This window comes from Cibotium barometz, chromosome 4 (genome assembly GCF_041138505.1).
Source record: "Cibotium barometz isolate CiBa-2024 chromosome 4, ASM4113850v1, whole genome shotgun sequence".
In the NCBI taxonomy this organism is placed as follows: Eukaryota; Viridiplantae; Streptophyta; class Polypodiopsida; order Cyatheales; family Cibotiaceae; genus Cibotium; species Cibotium barometz.
Window position 1 is genome coordinate 24,866,489 of NC_141049.1, and position 17,732 is coordinate 24,884,220.

General features: G+C 37.6%; 1 protein-coding gene across 12 annotated transcripts in view; it reads left to right on the forward strand.

The window, feature by feature from the left end:
* LOC147639075 (SNARE-like superfamily protein) overlaps window positions 1–1,263 on the forward strand; it is a 47,553-nt gene extending 46,290 nt beyond the window's left edge. For all 12 annotated transcript variants that reach the window (XM_086787138.1, XM_086787186.1, XM_086787178.1 and 9 more), the window contains exons 6-7: window positions 745–831; window positions 936–1,263. In XM_086787138.1, the coding sequence (XP_086643264.1) occupies window positions 745–831; window positions 936–1,028 (180 nt within the window). In that variant the 3' untranslated portion in view covers window positions 1,029–1,263. The remainder of the gene's footprint in view (window positions 1–744; window positions 832–935) is intronic.
* Window positions 1,264–17,732: the final 16,469 nt, after the last annotated feature.

The following is a 17,732-nucleotide window of genomic DNA, read 5'->3' on the forward strand; positions in this document are numbered from 1 at the left end:
AGACTGGCCAAGTCCACCCTCAGTGGGGGAGTATCTTTGTATCGCTAGAAAAAAAGTAATATTAACGTTAACAGAAGACCCACAGGGTCTATGAGACCAGAAGTGACACAATGATACATTGGATATACTGAGCCATAGAAAAAAATAACTGAGAAAAGAGAAAACAACTATTACTAGTGTATACAGATGTGATGCTAGCATGTGACCCTATATGGGAGAAGCTAGCCATGATCAACTAATGATGATGCCCTCCTCAGCCAATACGCATCTGATGGCAGAAAGAGTATCTGGCCTCTGTAAAGGAAGCATATCATGGCATCAAAGAACCTCTTGGAGAGAGAAAGAAAGAAAGTTATATTTACGTCTTACAAAAGGCCCGATGGGTCTATGAGACAAAAGATGATTACAAGTATGCATGGAATATCATCGTCGTGGAAATTTAGAGAGAGAGAGAGAGAGAGAGAGAGAGAGAGAGAGAGAGTCCCGTTAAGAAGTTATTGTTTTAAAGGGAATGAAAATGTTATATCTACTTGTCCAGGCTATGGTTTTGTTGGCCTTCTGAATGTGTGCATGTGAGTCCAAAATAATTTTTTGGTGCCAAACAATAATGGGTTTTGAACTCTGACTTTAAAAGTAGTCCCCTTTATTCACTTCCTCTTGTCCCTCCCTTTTAGCCTCTCCTGTTCTCCTCTCTCGAGCACATTTTAGAACAATATCTATTTGGGAACTTTAACTAGCTGCACACGGACAAAGCTCATGCTCCTCCATGATTCACGCAATGAAGATGGCATCAGAAATTTTTTCCAAGAAGTTTATGAGCTCTACATCAAGGTAACATCATCTTAAATATGGCATCCTTGCTTGTAGGATTAAAATCACAAGGTCAACATTGTAAATCAGAGATCTTACAGTTTAACTCCACTGGTTGTTTGCAGATACTGCTAAATCCTTTGTACATACCTGGGTCTCGTATCGTGTCACCTTATTTTGATACAAGAGTTCGTGCTCTTGCTCGGAAATACCTGTGATGGCAGGGATATCCATAATGCTTTCAACATTAACCTGTATTAATTGCATGCTGCCTATGAGTGCATTACGCATTTTAGCAAGCGAGGGATTGTACCCCTTTAGTATCCCTGGACTTCAATGTGTGTTCTTAATCCATGTTGCAATATTCACAGAGAATTACTAGTGGGAAAATGAGAATTCCAAGGACTGATGTGTGGTTAGCAATTTTTGCTAATAGAAGGCTGTTTTTGGGCAGCATGCTGACCACACTGAAATAGGGGCTGGCCTAGACTTTCTTGCACGAAAGGGCTTCCATGCTCTGAATATCACGAGTCTCTACCACCCTAGGGCTAGTACATTTGGCGTGGTGCCCAGTGGCCTTCATAACACCCTCCTATTGTATGACCTTCCGAAGTGCATTCGCAAGTTGGAGCTATTGTTGTCTAGCAGCAGCCTTCATAACACCCTCCTATTGTATGGCCTTTTGAAGGACATCCACAATTTGGAGCCAGAACACCTCCATTTAGCTGGAGAGATCCACGCCACAGGCTTCTTCAATTGGTAAGGGCCCTTCTCAACTGGGCCGGAGGTGATAAATGTGCATTTAAACAAACAGTTTTCCTCACGTTCTCACAAAAGGAATCTTGAATTTGGAATGATTAAGCAGCTAACTGTTGCTATGGCCTGGTTTCCTGACATCTGACATGGCCCAGTTAACGGGGCCTTGGGGAAAAGCCTGCAAGAGATGTATGGTTGTGTAGTGGTGGCTTGTTGTACCAAGGTGTACAAATACTGCATAGTTAGTGAAAGTAAGCTTGAAAGAACAAGACTTGCATAGCTTAAGCAGCATGCTATTGGAGAGATCTGGAAAAGCTTTTCATAAATCATGCATTACTTTCATTCATCTTTCTCAAATAACAAATTGTACAGTTACATCCTCACATGGATCACTTTTACAATGAGAAATATGAATATTATCTTTTCCTTTTGCTATTGGGGGGATTCCACCCAAAGTTTACATCCCAACTTGATAATACATATGGCTTCAGGCACAAATCACTTTAACAGTCATTGCGTACAACCATTTTCTTCACGGTCGAGCTTGGCAAAACCAATGTCATGGTCTTCAACATAGCATATCGGGTTGCTTCTAGTCTTTCTTATATGTGGGAGCCTAGGTGGAGATTGTTTCACCTTTTGTGTACATTGTAGTTGCTTTTACGGGCCTAAACTTTTGCATGAGACTAACTGTTGATGTACATATGGCAAGAGGATATGCATCCTTAGCCTCTTAGAGAGGCAATGTTTCTAGGCCCGTTTCTAGGACCCCGCACCAAATCTTGGCTATTTGATACAAAGAGGATGGACTATGCATTTTGAAGTAATGCATGCATGATCATTCTCTAGTGAGTCTAATATGAATGGGCATGGGGACCTAAAAGTATGAAACCGTCACCTCTAATGTTGGCACCTTTGTAGAAAAAATGTGAAGGTTGAGACGAAAAACATGAGGCCAACATAACCTACTAGTACAATGAAGAGTAGGAGAGGAGGGGTTGCATGAAAGGCTCACATTTGCCCAGAAGGGGCAGCTCTACTATCAAGCACAAGAATCCTCATCTCTAATGTTGGTATCTTTGGAGAAATATCATGAAGGTTCAGAGAAGGCAAATAGAAAAACATGAGGCCAACAAAACCTACAAGTATAATGAAGAGTAGGGGAGGAGGGGTTGCATGAAAGGCTCACATTTTGAGGGTGTATCACCTAAAGCCGCTAGACAAGAAATTATTATAAAGTTATTTTGGGTATTGTATCATTTTAAGGGTTTTATGGCAACTCGTCAATTGTAGTGGTTCCATCTTGTAGGCGTATTTGGTAGTGATGTGTCAACACACGAGGATCAGTCGGGGTACTTTTTTCCTCTTTAGGAGGTATTTTTCCGTGCTAGTATACACACCCATCTTAGAGTGTACTTATCTTCTTAGTACAACACATTCATTATCTATCTATGTGCTCTCTTGAGCTTCTCCAGTGTGTGTGTGTGTGTGTGTATTCATGCAACCTTATTTTTAACATTTGGTATCAGAGCATATGCACCTTGTTCCTGTGTTATTGTCTACCTCTCACCATGAGTCGCATGTCTTCTTGAATCTGATCAAGGAGTCCTTTTGGGATGTATTGGTAGCCAATGGGCTATGGAATGTTGTGGTTGGCATTGAGAAACGCACTGGTTCTTTTGGTAAACATGATGCAGAAAGCAGATCTGCAGACATGGACTTAATTTCACATGGTGCATTACCATAACATAGCATACCTTCTATGCAGGAACAAACAAAGCAAGATGGAGGAGATGCACAGGTACATGCGTTTCTTGCTTTGTCATTCAAGAGGAGTATCATTTCTTACATTCGGTCATGCAGGATTGCTAAACATGCTTGGGATGCACTTGTGCCATTGTATCAAGTACGTAATGAAGCAATGCAGAAAACAAAGAATCTGCAAACTATGCACATGACGATTGGGCTTTCATTGTGCAATGCAGCTATGACCCTTCGCATAAGGATGTTTGTATGGCTGTTACAGATGTGCATGTCTTGTATTTTAACAATGGTGCTAGTAAGCACGTCTCATCGTAGTTTAATCTCATCACTTGAATCTGTTCCACAGTGAAACACTGTCACATGTACAAACAACTCCTCATATCTTGTAAAAAGAGTTGGTAAATTATTCTCACTGCTATAAATGGTGGAATAATTACGCTTTTAGCTGTATTATATGTACCAAGGATCAAGAAGAACTTGTTATTTGTCTCTTGCATTACTAAAGTTAGCTTAGTGGTTCAGTTAAAGGATGACAGATGTATTGTTCATGATCGTAGTGATGGTAAGACAATTATTGCTTTTGGTACTTTGTCTCATGGCCTTTATAGGCTATAAAAGACAAAAATGTTGCATGAACAATTTCTGCTACAAAGGTAATGGGTGATGCTACATTGTGATAGGCACGCTTTGGTTACTTGAACTTTGGCAGTTTACTGCGTTTGCATAAACATGATATGGTGTTTGAGTTGCCACATCTTGAAGTCTTTATCAAACATGTTTGTGAGGGTTGCATTTTTGGAAAAATGCAACGGGTATTATTTTCCAAAGATGGTTTAGTTAGAGCTATCCAAAAATTGCAGCTTATACATAGTGATGTATGTGGTCCTATGAGGACACCATCTATTGGGGGCTATCTTTATTTTGTCACATTCATTGATGATTATTCTAGGCATATTTGGGTATATCCATTGAAACAGAAATCAGAGGTTTTTATGTGCTTCAAGCACTTGGTTGCTATGGTTCAAAACGCTTATGCATGTAAGATTGTTATCTTGCATACTGATCGAGGGGGAGAGTATATGTCTAAGGAGTTTCATCCATACATGGCTAATAAAGGGATAAAACACCAATATATTGTGTCTTACGCACCTCATCAAAATGGTATAGTTGAATGTAAAAAAAGATCTCTCATGGAGATGACACCTTGTATGGCCAAAAGTCCGGAGTTATCTCATGGTTTCTGGCTAGAAGCAGTCATGTGTGCAACATATGTTTTGAACATGTGTTCTACAAAGACTTTGCATTCAATTACGCCTTTTGAAGCTTGGAATGACAGAAAGTCCTTTGTGGTCATTTACGTATTTTTGGTTGTCTTGCTTATATACTTGTGCCTGAACAACTTTGCATCAAGCTTGATGATAAGGTTATTAAATGTATTTTTATGGGATACAGCTTGGAAAGTAAGAGTTACAGTCTCTATCATCTTGTTACCAAGCGAATTCTTGTGAGTAGAGATGTATTTATGAAAGATGTAATTCAGTCCTTTCTTTTGTGTAAAAAATAGCAAAATGTATCACGGTATTCAACACTCTTCTTCCATTGTTCAATGCAGGACACATTGATATAGAGCATTTGAGTAATCCAAGGAATGTTGAAAATCAATCCACACAGGCTATAAATTAGCATGTTTTTCAGTCCACAGATCAATCTATTGATGAGACAAATGCGGATAACGTAGATGAGAAAAGAAGGAAAATTGTGGAGTCTAAAAGTATGTCAAAATGATTAGTGTAAATACTACATGACAGTAAATTGGTCACTCCTTTGCCTAGCAAAATACGTACAGGCTCTTATCATGTATCTCTTATTGACGTAGGTTATGTTCTTTATTGTCAGTTTATGTGATGAACAGGAATCTGTCTCCTTTGATGAAGCAAAGGAATCTGAAAATTGGATGAGTACTATGCAATCCGAGTATGATTCAATACTAAAAAATGATACATGATATTTGGTAGATCTATCTCTTGGCAAGAAGGCCATTGGTACGAAATGGGTCTAGAAGCTCAAACGTAAAGTGGATGGGAGTGTTGAGCGATACAAAGCTAGGCTTATTGTAAAGAGTTATGCACAAGAGAAAGGCATTGACTATGGTGAAACTTTTGCAACCACATGCTGTATGACTACCATGCGGACTATCATTGCATTTGTAGTACATAAAAGGTTGGAATGTACGTCAGTTGGATATCAAAATTGCTTTCTTGAATGGAGATTCGCATGAGGAGGTCTATGTATCTCAATCTCGTGGTTTTGTTCAAAAAAGATGGGAATCAAAAGCAGGTTCTCAAAGCGTGGTATGAAAAGATACATGCATACTTGGTTGCACAGGGTTTTTGCAACAGCCCAGCTAATGGTACTCTCTATATTAAGGGGACCAAGGATGTTTTATTGGTCATCGTGTTATACGTTGATGACATGTTGCTCATAGGTCCTAATGATGATCATATTTCAGCTTTTATAGCTGATTTAAAGAAGTCTTTTGAGATGTGAGATCTTGAACTGTTGCACTATTACTTGGGCATTAAGTTTTGGCAACGTAATGATGGCATTGTTATGCTATAGAGAAAATACATAGATGCAATTAAAGAGGTTCAATCTTGAAGATTGTAAACTTGTGGCTACACCTATAGAGTCAGGTTTACGATTAAGTCTTCAAGATGCAGGTTACTGTTTTGATGTTGGCTTGTATCAAGAAGCTGTTGGATGCCTTATCTTTTTGTATAATACTAGGCTTGGCATTCAATATGTGGTCTCAATATTGAATATATTTAGCATAGTTCAGGCTCGAAGCATTGGAGGGAACTAAGCACTTTGGGTTATTTTATCCCAAGGAGAGTAAATCATAGTTACATGCATTTTCAAACTCAGACTGGGCTAAATGTTATGGCACACAAGTGTCTATGAGTGATTTTTGCTTTCTCTTTCCTGACTCATGTATATCATGGCTCAACAAGAAGCAACCCATTGTGGTCACTTCTAGCTGTGAAGCTGAGTACAGGGCAGTGTTTACAGCTACAGTTGAGTGTGTGGCTCAGGCGCCTTATTGTTGTTTTGGGTATTGGCGAGTCCTTAGCCACTACCATCTTCACTGACAGTCAGAGCGCTATGGTAGGTGAGAAATCTAGTTTTTTATGTTCGCACAAAGCACATTGAGATGCACTATGATTATGTCAGGAAGAGATACTCTGCAGGGAAAATCAGCTTGGCTTATGTGTCAAAACATGACAACTTGGCAGATTTGTTCATGAAGGCTCTCCCACGAGAAAGTTTGAAGCTTTTTGCAAAGCTTTAAACTTACTTTCCTTTGGGGACTAGTATGGTCTCTCTATCACAGTCCAAAAAACCTTACACATGTCCCACTTCTAGTGCTAGCTAACCCCTTGTTCACATCATTACTCCTAGGGGGGATTTATAGCCATATTTGGTAGTGATGTGTGAATACTACCATGACCAGTCGGGGTACTTTTTCTCTCATCTTGGGTATACTTATCTTCTCTTTATAGCACATATTCATTATTTATCTATCATCTCATTTTGTGCTCTCTTGAGCTTCTCCACTGTGTGTGCACGCGTGTGTGTATTCTTGTAACCCTATTTTCAACACATCCTAGATGTACTGAAAACGTAAGGTTCACCTTTGCTTGTAAACAGATTTTGAACCAAGTTTGTGTTCCTAACCCACGTTAAGATGTGTTCATGACCTTTGAAATTCTTTCGAGTGCAAGTTCCTCTTATAGATGACAAGTTTACCAACTTTGAGTAATTGCTAAGGAACGTATGTTTTGGGGATGAAAACATTATGCTTCATAGAGAAGATTGCTAGAATACTCTTAAGCACAAGAATTTACATTGACAAAGAATACATGAATTGAAAATAAAAAAGGGCGTACCTACATAATTACCTAAATGGTGCTATTGATCATGTTGGTTTATCATGTTGGAGCTCACACCTTTTTTGTCTCACATCAACTCTAATACCAATGTGACATTCCTAGTAGGACTCGACTGTAGATTACTTAACTACATAGTTATATGATTGCTCTTTGACCAAAGAAACAACACCATAGCTCACCACCCAAACCTACAACTAAACAACTGCACCCTAAGAAATTAGGTTACAAGATTACACATAATTGGCTAAGCAATTTTTTTAATTTTATTTTTGCATCCCATACTACAAATGATCCCACCTAAAGGTGGCGGAGCTATTGATAGCACAACTTAAACTCATAAAACAAGAGTCTTACTAGAGTAAAAATAAATAACTAAAGCCAAGTACCCAATTGTATAAAGAAAGCCATGACAATAAAAGCAATCTTGTGCCATGCTTAGCTTCCTAGCTAATTTTTAAGCTTTTCTCCAATCATGTCACTTAACCTAACCTTCTAAGATTATTCCAAACCCTAGGTTCTATGCATTCAAGCTTAGGATATTATTGCATCTTGACATCCCACTAATCCTAGTTAGCGACTAACGTTGTAGTTAGTGTAGGGATGCGAGGTGAGATTGTAAAGGTCTTTGCATTCAATTTGACATAGACTAAAGATTTTTTTTCATGTAGATAGTAGATGTATTATCTTAGGTGAGTATGCTTTGCTTTTGTCGAATAGTTGGAGGACATTTTTAGGATCCTAACCTCTCACTTTTGTGACACAAATGTCTTGAGATAGTTTGAGCTTTAGATGCGATTTCATTATAATAATAATCTTTATCATAACGTATTCTAGTTCAAAATGCCCATAAAATTTTTTGGCATGTGTTAAGAGAATATCATTGAGCTTGTGTTAAACTAACTCAAGGTATCCTCCTACCTAGTATCCAAGTTGGACCATCTTGAGATCACAAACTTCAACCAAGTGATTCAAAAGCAACTTTTGTGTTGCCAAATTGCTTCTCACTCTAAGGAGTTGCGCCCATTGGTTCTTGACAAAAAAGAAGATGATTGAGAGATAGTGTTGGAGTAAAACCAACTTGGTTGCCATCATGAAGTCTCATGTTAATGTGGAAGTCACATTATTATGGATATAACTGAGAGAAAAATGTGCTTTGTAGGTGTAGTTTTTGGAAAATATAGTACCCATAACCATGCATGTGATGATAATTCTTGCAAAATAGTTTACATTAGGCACTTAATTTGAATTAATGATCCAATGAAAGTAACAATCATGAAGGTGACATATTACCATTGCTCTTGCCTTGGTTTGTTATTGTTAAATTGATTTACTTATCACTTTTGGTGACACATTTGATAAAAATGCCAAGAGGTAATTTAATAGGAGTTCATCTAGTGGTGGTGATGAAGGGACTATGAGTTTGACCAAACTCTTTAAAAATTTATTGAGAACATGAGTTTTTCCTAAGCATGACAAGTTGGCGATATCTAAAGTTGTTTTCTTATGGCTCAGTGTAGATTTGGAACCCTAGATTTCGTGTTTGAGTTTAAAAGACTCTTAAGCACATTATCTTGATTGCACCATTCAAAGAGTCAATCAAAATGTGGATCAACGGGCACTTACATGTTGAAGAATCTTGAAGAGGTTGTCTTGGTTACTCAAAAAGTAGCATATGATAACTGGAGATTAAAAGAAGTATTCATTAACTTGGATTAAGAATCACTGGAGTATCAAAGATTTCCAAAAAAGAGACATTGCATGGTTTCAAGTATTAGGGTTTAAGATTTTTTTGAAACAAGATTTCACAAGGTACAAGTGTAACTTAGAGATTAATTTGTTGAGTGAAAGGATGTTTTTATGTGAAGTTTCGAAAGAGAAGTCAAGATTTTCCTTTGCAAATTGTATGCATTTGTTGGGACTATCAACACAATTGTGGTTATTCAAATCTTTGTGAATAGTAGCTTCCATTCATATTTGTACCTCATCTCTGAGAGAGAGAGAGAGAGAGAGAGAGAGAGAGAGAGAGAGAGAGGTGGGTGGAGCAGGCATGACATTTAAAAAAGAATAAAAAGGCCTATGACACCAAAATTTGAGTAATCATGCTAGGCATTCCATGTAGAGGAATCGGAGGTGTCTAATACACCCCACACACTGTAAAGTGTAAATAATATAATTAAAAAAGACAAAAGGCATATGAGACCAAAATTTGAGTGCATCATGCTGGGCATACAATGTAGAAGAATCATAGGTGTCTAATACAACCCTAGCATGAATATAACAATTAAAAATAATATATAGTTTTGTATCCTATATAAGTATATCCAAAAGCACTACCTAAAGCCTTTGGAGCCTTTAGTTTCTTAGAAATAGGTAACACTAATATGGGGGGAGTTGTTTTTGTGAGGTTCCATGCGACCTTTTTTCAAAACAATTTTGTGAGTTTTTTCTCAACGTTTCAAGTACTATTTAAAAATATAATCTAAAGATGAGGAATTACATAAAAAAAACTTGAAATCTTCTTCTAGTCATAATAAGAACAATAAAAAATAATAACTTCTATCAAGAGAAAATTTGAATAACCAAGAAAGAACATACTTGACATCTTCTTCTAGCCAAGAAAGAACATACTTGCCATCTTCTTCTAGCCAAGTTTCATGCCACCATTTTGATGACATTGTGCAATAGGACCAGTTGTAAGATTGGGTGTGATTGATGAGCTAAATCTCCTTTATCTAGTATTGAAATAGAGATTTTTAACCCATCATTGGTTGTCTTCTTAAACCCTCCAACCATAAGCATGTTAGCCTCCTCTTGTGTAATATTTGTGCCCAACCTCTACATCTTGTTGCACCCCTTCTTCAAAACAAGTAGACATTATATGAAAGATACATGCTTTAATGATTATGCAATTGTCTCACCCATGATAATGACTTGCATGGAAAGTGCACTATCAATCCTTTTAATGACCTCCTTGGGTATTTCATGTTGTCGTTTTGATTTGCATTGTGCAGTGCAAGATTGGATGGCTGATGAGCTGAACCTCCTTCATCTAGTGGTGTTGAAATTGAGATGAAATTGATAACTTTCACCCATCATTGGTTGGCTTCTTTGTTTGCAACTTAAACCCTCCAACCATGAGCATGTTAGCCTCCTCTTGTGTAATATTACTTGTAGATCTTACTTGCTCCTTTGTCCACTATGTGCATTCTTAAGCATTGTAAGCCCTGCATTCATTGCTTTAGGCTTGGCCAAGCAAAGTACTTGAGATATGAGCTTTAGATTGCTCATTATTACTGAAATGGTCCATGCGTTACTACTCATTATTGATATGGGCTAAATAATATAAAGAGCCCTCTTGTAATGCCATTTTGAGATTGCTTGCCTTAGAGTTTCATGGCTTGCCTCATAGCTTAAGGCCTTAGATTTTCAAAGGCTAATGCTTTAAAAACAATGTGGGCTTCAAGTTCTACTTGCTTTGCTCATGGGATTTAAACAATCCCAAAATGGGCTCACATGAGGGATTTAAAAAAATATGGAATTGCAAGTTAGCTTCATGCCCATAGATTTTTTTTAATGGCCTTGCCTCATGGTTGGTGTTGTAGACTCTTGAGAAGAGAGGCATTTGGCCAAACATAAGTTTCGCTATTGGGCATAAACTATGGGTAGCATAAGCTATTGGCATATGGGCATGTGGGCCATCAGATCACATGAAAGCAAACATTTTTAATAGGCTTTCCTCATGCGATCTTCAGACTTATAAAAGAAATGTGAAAGGATTTGATGCTGGTCATTTAGATGCTATGATTTTACATATTGTCTTGTCAATTTAATGATAAGATTTGATGTTGTTAAATTAGATGGTATGGGCTTTATATGTCAGTTGATCATTTTGATGTTGTTATGGAAAGCTCCCATATGGTGTGGCAGACCTAATGTTAGCCGCTTTTCTCAATCGATCATTTTGATGTTGTTATGGAAAGCTCTCATATGGTGGTAGTCCTAATGTTAATCATTTCATTGTGCAACATGGTTTCCTTGCCTGACCTACTATCGTAAGGCACTTTGCCATCTTACTCGCGCGAATGGGCACTTAATTTTTGTAAGATGACACTGGAACATATAAAAGTAGCCTTACCATTCACTTAATGTCAAATAGGGAAAGTCTACAAACTTAGTGTACATAACTACTTAAGACTAGTAATAGAGGCCGGACTATTTTTAAGTTTGGCCGGCCTAGTATACAAATTGGTCACTTGTATATAAGTCGTTTTTAAAAATAAGAAATACACAATCATTCCCTTGTAATAGTTTTCTTATGAGATCTCCTTCTTTCCTCTTCTTTATTACTTGCATGCTATTGTGTTCTAACTTGCTTGATGAATGCTTATTTGAATAGATGTGATTATAGGTTTTCCTCTTGTATTAGCTTCTTCTTTTCCCACCTTTTGTGAGAGAGAACCATCACGAAGGACTATCTCTTCTGTCCTCCATCTAAGCATTGAGAGGTCTCCCTTCAACCCTAGCAAGGTGCATTTTGATGTGACAACAAAGTGAAGACGTGTGACGGATGAACTACTGCACCCACATGGGAAGTTGCATTTACAGCTGGAAGATAAGACCTAACGGCAGATGCTTTGGTAACATAAAGGTAAGCTCTTGACGTAAACATATTTAGTGCCATTGCGGGAACTAGCCTAGGCCTTAGCTTAGTTTTTTTAATCCATTCCAAGCTATTGGGATCACCTAATATTTCTCAGTGTTGATTAGGAGGCCACACTCCAAAAAGCATATGGTTTTGGAGCACTGGATGTGTTTGTTTGATGTGTTTGATTTTGATTTGGGATTTATTTTGTATTATGGGAATCTATGTTCATCTATTGCTTTGAAAAAACTCTAGTTTTTAGTGATTTATAGGAAATCGGAGCCCAAGGCTTAGATTTCATTGCTTGGATCCAAGAATTAGCTTAGCAATTGTGATTAGGAGTGGAATCCACTCTGAAAACATAAGCATTGTTTGAATTAGAGTGAAATTATCAATTTTTGTTTATGTATTTTATATTTTTTCTTAGTTTGTTTATGCATTGTGGAATTGGTAGAGTAGAATTATGCTAAACCATCAAAAAATAATACTTGATCAGTTGCAATGAAATCATTAATTAGGATTCAAAACACTAATCATACCTCATTAAGTCTAAAAGGCCTTGGCGCCATGGAAAGAATGGAGGTGAAAACCCAATAGTTAGGCTTTGTCTAATCCACTCAGGAGCATAAACAGCTCAATGAAGAAACCAATATGAAGTGGCCTAGCTCAAAAATGCAAAATCGGGGTGTGTTATCTCGTGAAAGTAGGTTGCCTAGGATTCTCATAGGTAGCATTGTCACCATGCAGAAGCACCCAAGAGCTTCACTCTGTCACCATGTAGAAGCACCCAAGAGCTTCACTCTGTCTCACCGCCACTCTGCATATCAAGGAAACTCGACCCTCCTCTCACTCCATCGCTCTCTCACACACACACTTAGAGTAGAGAAGAAGAGTACTCTTAGATTATGCATAAGAGAATGAGAGGTTTTGGTTACAAGAGGCCTTATCATTTTTAGGGTTTACACCCTTAGGCGGGCCAAAGCTTAAAAATCAAGTCCTCGAGCATCCTAGGACTCCTACACCAGTGCAAACAATTATCCATTAATTATAACCTCAACATAAAGTCTCGTGGTATACTTTTAATCAACAATCAGCAATACATATGTAAAATAATACATTACAATGCTCAACAATGAAAACCAGACTTTCAAGCACCTATGGCCAATATGAGGTAGAAGTTGTTCGGTATGTCCGACATCGAAGGGTTAACATGTCCCCTTTCTTGATGTAGATTATATCCTTGGAATATGTCGATGAAGATCCATCAAGGTTGTATTCAGAATGGGTATTTTTTTGCGTGTTGGTGTTGGAGAAGCTTGTGGAAATGTTAGAGGTCTTGTTAGATCTACAAGGCAACATGGCATAACTAATAAAGTGTTTAAAATTAATTAAAATTTAAGTACAATGCAAACACCTAATCAAGCAGCAAGGAAATTTTTATTGTGATTAGTCAAATTTCCTAGTTATTATAAAAGTAATATTAAAGCTAGTCCAAATTCTATCTAAACCAAAACTGAGTTATGAATATGCCTATAGTTATGACCTTAGTCTCTACACACTATCAATTTTCTGAAACCACTCTAGCTATCATCTAGCCTCATAAATACAAGTGCTAAGTGATGTATTTACAAGCTTTTCTCCTTTAAATTTTGAATAGAAGAAATTATAGTTTTAAATTTAAAGATAAAAAAGTAAGAGTAGGGCACCACTTTATAGAGACCCAAGCAATGGAGATCTCCTTCAAGAGTATCTAAGAAGCGCTAAGTATCTCGACGACGATAGCAATGGTATTTAGTCCTACCAAGGTCTCACATAGCAATGGTTATCTTCTTAACCTCTTTTTTTTAATTTGTTTGTTTTTTAAAAAAAATAGCTACTTTCACTTTCACAATTCACCTAGAATTCTCTACTCTATCTAAAGAGGGCACACTAAGAAAGGTGAAGTATAATCCTTTGGTATACTTTAAGGTCGATCTAAGTAAATATTAAACTAGGATCAATTCCAAAGGAAGGATTTAGCCTTGATGTTCATCCAAGCAATAACTAGAAGAAATTTGGACTAGTCAGAAGAAACACAAGCAAGCATTCAAGCAAACATTGAATTGAAAATTTATAAAAAAGATTGAAAACAATAGCAACATTTGAGGATGGGTTTAGAATATACCTGGTTCGTTGCATGGTTAGGAAGTTGGTCTTCTAGAATTGTACTTGTAATGTTGATTTCTTTCCATTGTTGCTTCCTATTGAACCTAGGAAAAAAATTTCAAAATCGTCACAAGAGTTTGTTATCAGATAGCCATAACTGATACACCAAGTCGGACTCTAGTGTCACTAAGCTCATCCTCCTCCTCACGATTTTGATTCTAAAACATGCCTCCTCTGGTGTACAAGGCAATGGTCTGAGTGCATTCTCACTTGTGATATGGCATGGGTGTACTATAGGCAAGCGAGCTAGGTAGCTATCGCTAGATACGTTGTCAAGGAAATGACCCACCATGCTCTAGAAGGAATAAGGAGACGGTAAAATTATTTCATAGAATGATGGTGTAAGTGCATAAGCTCTCTCCCTCCTCCCCTTCTCTAAGAGCTCTTCCTGCGCTTTCCTTACTTGATAGGGTTCTCCCACTGGGTAAAGTACACTCACTTCATCATGTCGTTGTGGAGTCTCTCTTACCATGGACTGTAGGAGTCCTATCCCATAACGCCTAAAATGAGTTCTATAGTGTTAACATAAGTAGGACACTACAGATAACATGCAATGCTCACAACTAAAACATGGTGCAAGGGGATAAAACTATAAACAGAATAGGTCCATAAAGGTGGCTCCACAACATTTCTCCACTAATGGTACATAAAAATACCACGAGTGGCTTCGAAAAGAAGGAATACTTAACTCTTCTTAACAGTACCAGTCCAGACAATCTGGGTCCAAGATGGGGTCACTCATATCAGTCCATAAAAAGTTCATGCTCAAGGCCTATAATAATTAACAGAGACGTACATTCATTCTCTCTTTTCGGTATGTGCTCTTTCTCATCATCTTTTTTTAGTTTTATTTTTATTTGTATTTGTATCATATATATATATGTGTGTGTGTGTAGAAATGTTGTATATGTTGGTTCAAGCTTTATTGTCATGGGGCTAGCTTTTCCCCAATAAACTCTCTCTTGATATGGATATGAAATTTATCGGGGAGAAAATGTGGGGGTAAAAGTGATGATATTAGTATAAATCTCTCCTACTTGCTTCTTGTCATACCTTGACTTCGTGGAAGGTATTATAGGTTTTATGTAACCATCCTTTCCAACTTTTCTCCATCAATGTTTGTTGGTTAGGAGAACCCTTTGTTGCTTGTTGTTATCTCATATCAATCTCTATCTCTAAGGGAGGTAAGGGGCCTTCATATAAGACTGGATGTAGCTTATGGATTCTTTCTTATAGATGAGCATTGGGGATCTAGAATTGTTTGGTTGATAGTGGTGAAGGTTCATCTACAATAGTCTTCTCTTTAAATATGATCCTATGAAGCTTTTGTCCACCACCACCATTGAGAGGAGACTTGGGAATTGGTAAGCAATGATGTGGTATAATGAGGTGGAGAAAATTTCTTTACATTTGGTTGATGTTGAAGCTTCATCCTCATTGTGACTACTGACAAGAGTGAGAGATGGTAAGGGGTTATGAGTAGAATATTTAGCCATGGGACTTTTACACATGATGTTGTTTTGGAGGCATATACCTAGTGTTGTTATCCATGCCTTGGATTAACACCTCAATGTTATCTTACAAATATGTAATTATCTTCTTACATAATATAAAACACATGTTTTCTCTCAACCATGAGTAAAATTGGACAACCGATATGTAAAATGGTGTATCCAACTACTACAATCTGTAGCTAGATACACCATTCTGCCACAAAAATAATTTGCACAGAGCGTCTAGAGACATGCCCCCAAGTCAATCATACATCCTATAGTCTTTCTCCATGTGCGACCAAGTATTACTGGTTTAGGTAATGTTCTTGATTTAGGAATAACCAAGAAGTATCCCACCAAGTGCTTATTATCATAATCTGTTTTAATTTGTAGTAGCCCAAGACCTTAGTGTTCTACCATTGATACCTTTCACCTTTAAAGAGGTGTCTACGAGTTAAGGTTTTCTTCTTAAGGTTTTCTTCCCAATTGGTTCCATGCATTGAAGGAAATTAAATTGTGAGCCCCTGTGTCAAGCAATGCATTATAGAGCACTTTATTCGTAAAGGGCTAGGCCATTGAATGGGTGTTCATATTCTATTCATAGAGGTGCTATGTGTGCTCATCTGTGTCTCCTTAAACTTCTCTTACAAACTTGTGCGGATCTAAGGATAGCTTCTCGTTTTGTTGTTGCTCTTGTATTTGTCTTTCTTTGGCTTCTTGTCGAGCTTGAGATTTCTTTAATTCTGCTTTTTTCTTGGCTGCCTTCTTATAATGGGCAACCTGCAAGGCTTCCTTGGTAAGACTCCATTAAGGGTTTCAACACGCATGGTACCTTGAGGTATTATTTCCCAAACTCGAAATGGTCCTTTTTCGGTATACTTGAGTTTCTTTTCCTCAAAGCGGACTTCGTACATGAGTACAAGGTCTCCCTCATTGATTTCCTTATCCTTGAGATTGTTATCAAACTACTTTTTTTGGTGATCCTTTTTTGGTCAACATGTTTGGCCTAGCAATTTGCCTTTCTTACTTTCGTTGTTCAAGAATGAACAACCGGTCGGCCAACATGTTACCCTCAAGTGTCTCAGCTATTGGTACCCTTAAGTTGGGTATCATGAATTCCCATGGCATTACCACCTCAACCTCGTATACCAATGTGCAACTAATTTCAACTTTATAAGCGGTTTGGTAAGGCCATAAAGCTCTTGTGAGCTTGAATTCGCAATCATTGTGTCAAGCCTCTTTTGTCAATATGGAAATGAGGACTTTGTTAGTGCTCTTGGCTTGACCATTTGCTTTTGCAAGTATTATGGAGTGGACTTGCAGTGTGAGGTCATGAACATTGTGCTAAGATATTGGATTAGATCATTTATAAAATGTTTCCTTTGGTCACTCACGAGCTCGAAAGGACAACCAAATTAAGTAATGATATTCTCATAATGAAACTTAGCTATAGCCAGAGCGTTCGATTTTCTTAAAGCTCTTACTTCCGCCCATTTTTGTGACATAATCTGTAAGTCTTAAAATGTACCTTGCTTGGGTTCTACATTCAGTCGGCTTGATGGTTCCCATAAAATCAATGTCTCATTTCATAAAGGGTTCTAGAACTTTAACAAGGTGCAAGGGCATCATGTCCTTTTATAGTTTAACGCATCGTTGGCACTCATTACATCCTCTAACAAATAATGCATAATCTTTGAAGAGCATGAGCCACTAATATCTCGATTGAATTATTTTCCTTACGTTAATATCTATTGAAAAGTGTCCACTCTTGTTGGTGTGCTTGCTCGATGATGTATAAGGATTCATCGTCTCAATATGTCATCCTTACATCTTCTATAAAGAGTTCTAGAAATCAATTAGTACGGTTCTGCTTCTTTACGCAACCTCCTTGCTAGACCTTTCCTTGGCTTCTTTCCTTTTGAAAAACCATTAGCACAAAAGTTAACGATTGTCTCACTCCACTTTTGTATAGTCACAACTTTGAATAATTTCGATTATGCTTCACCGTTAGGTCCACAAGATAGATGATAAGCCATGACATGTTTCTTGCCAGGTTTTACAACCACTATAAAGTCAAATTCAAGGAGAATCAAAAACCACCTACTCTAGTGA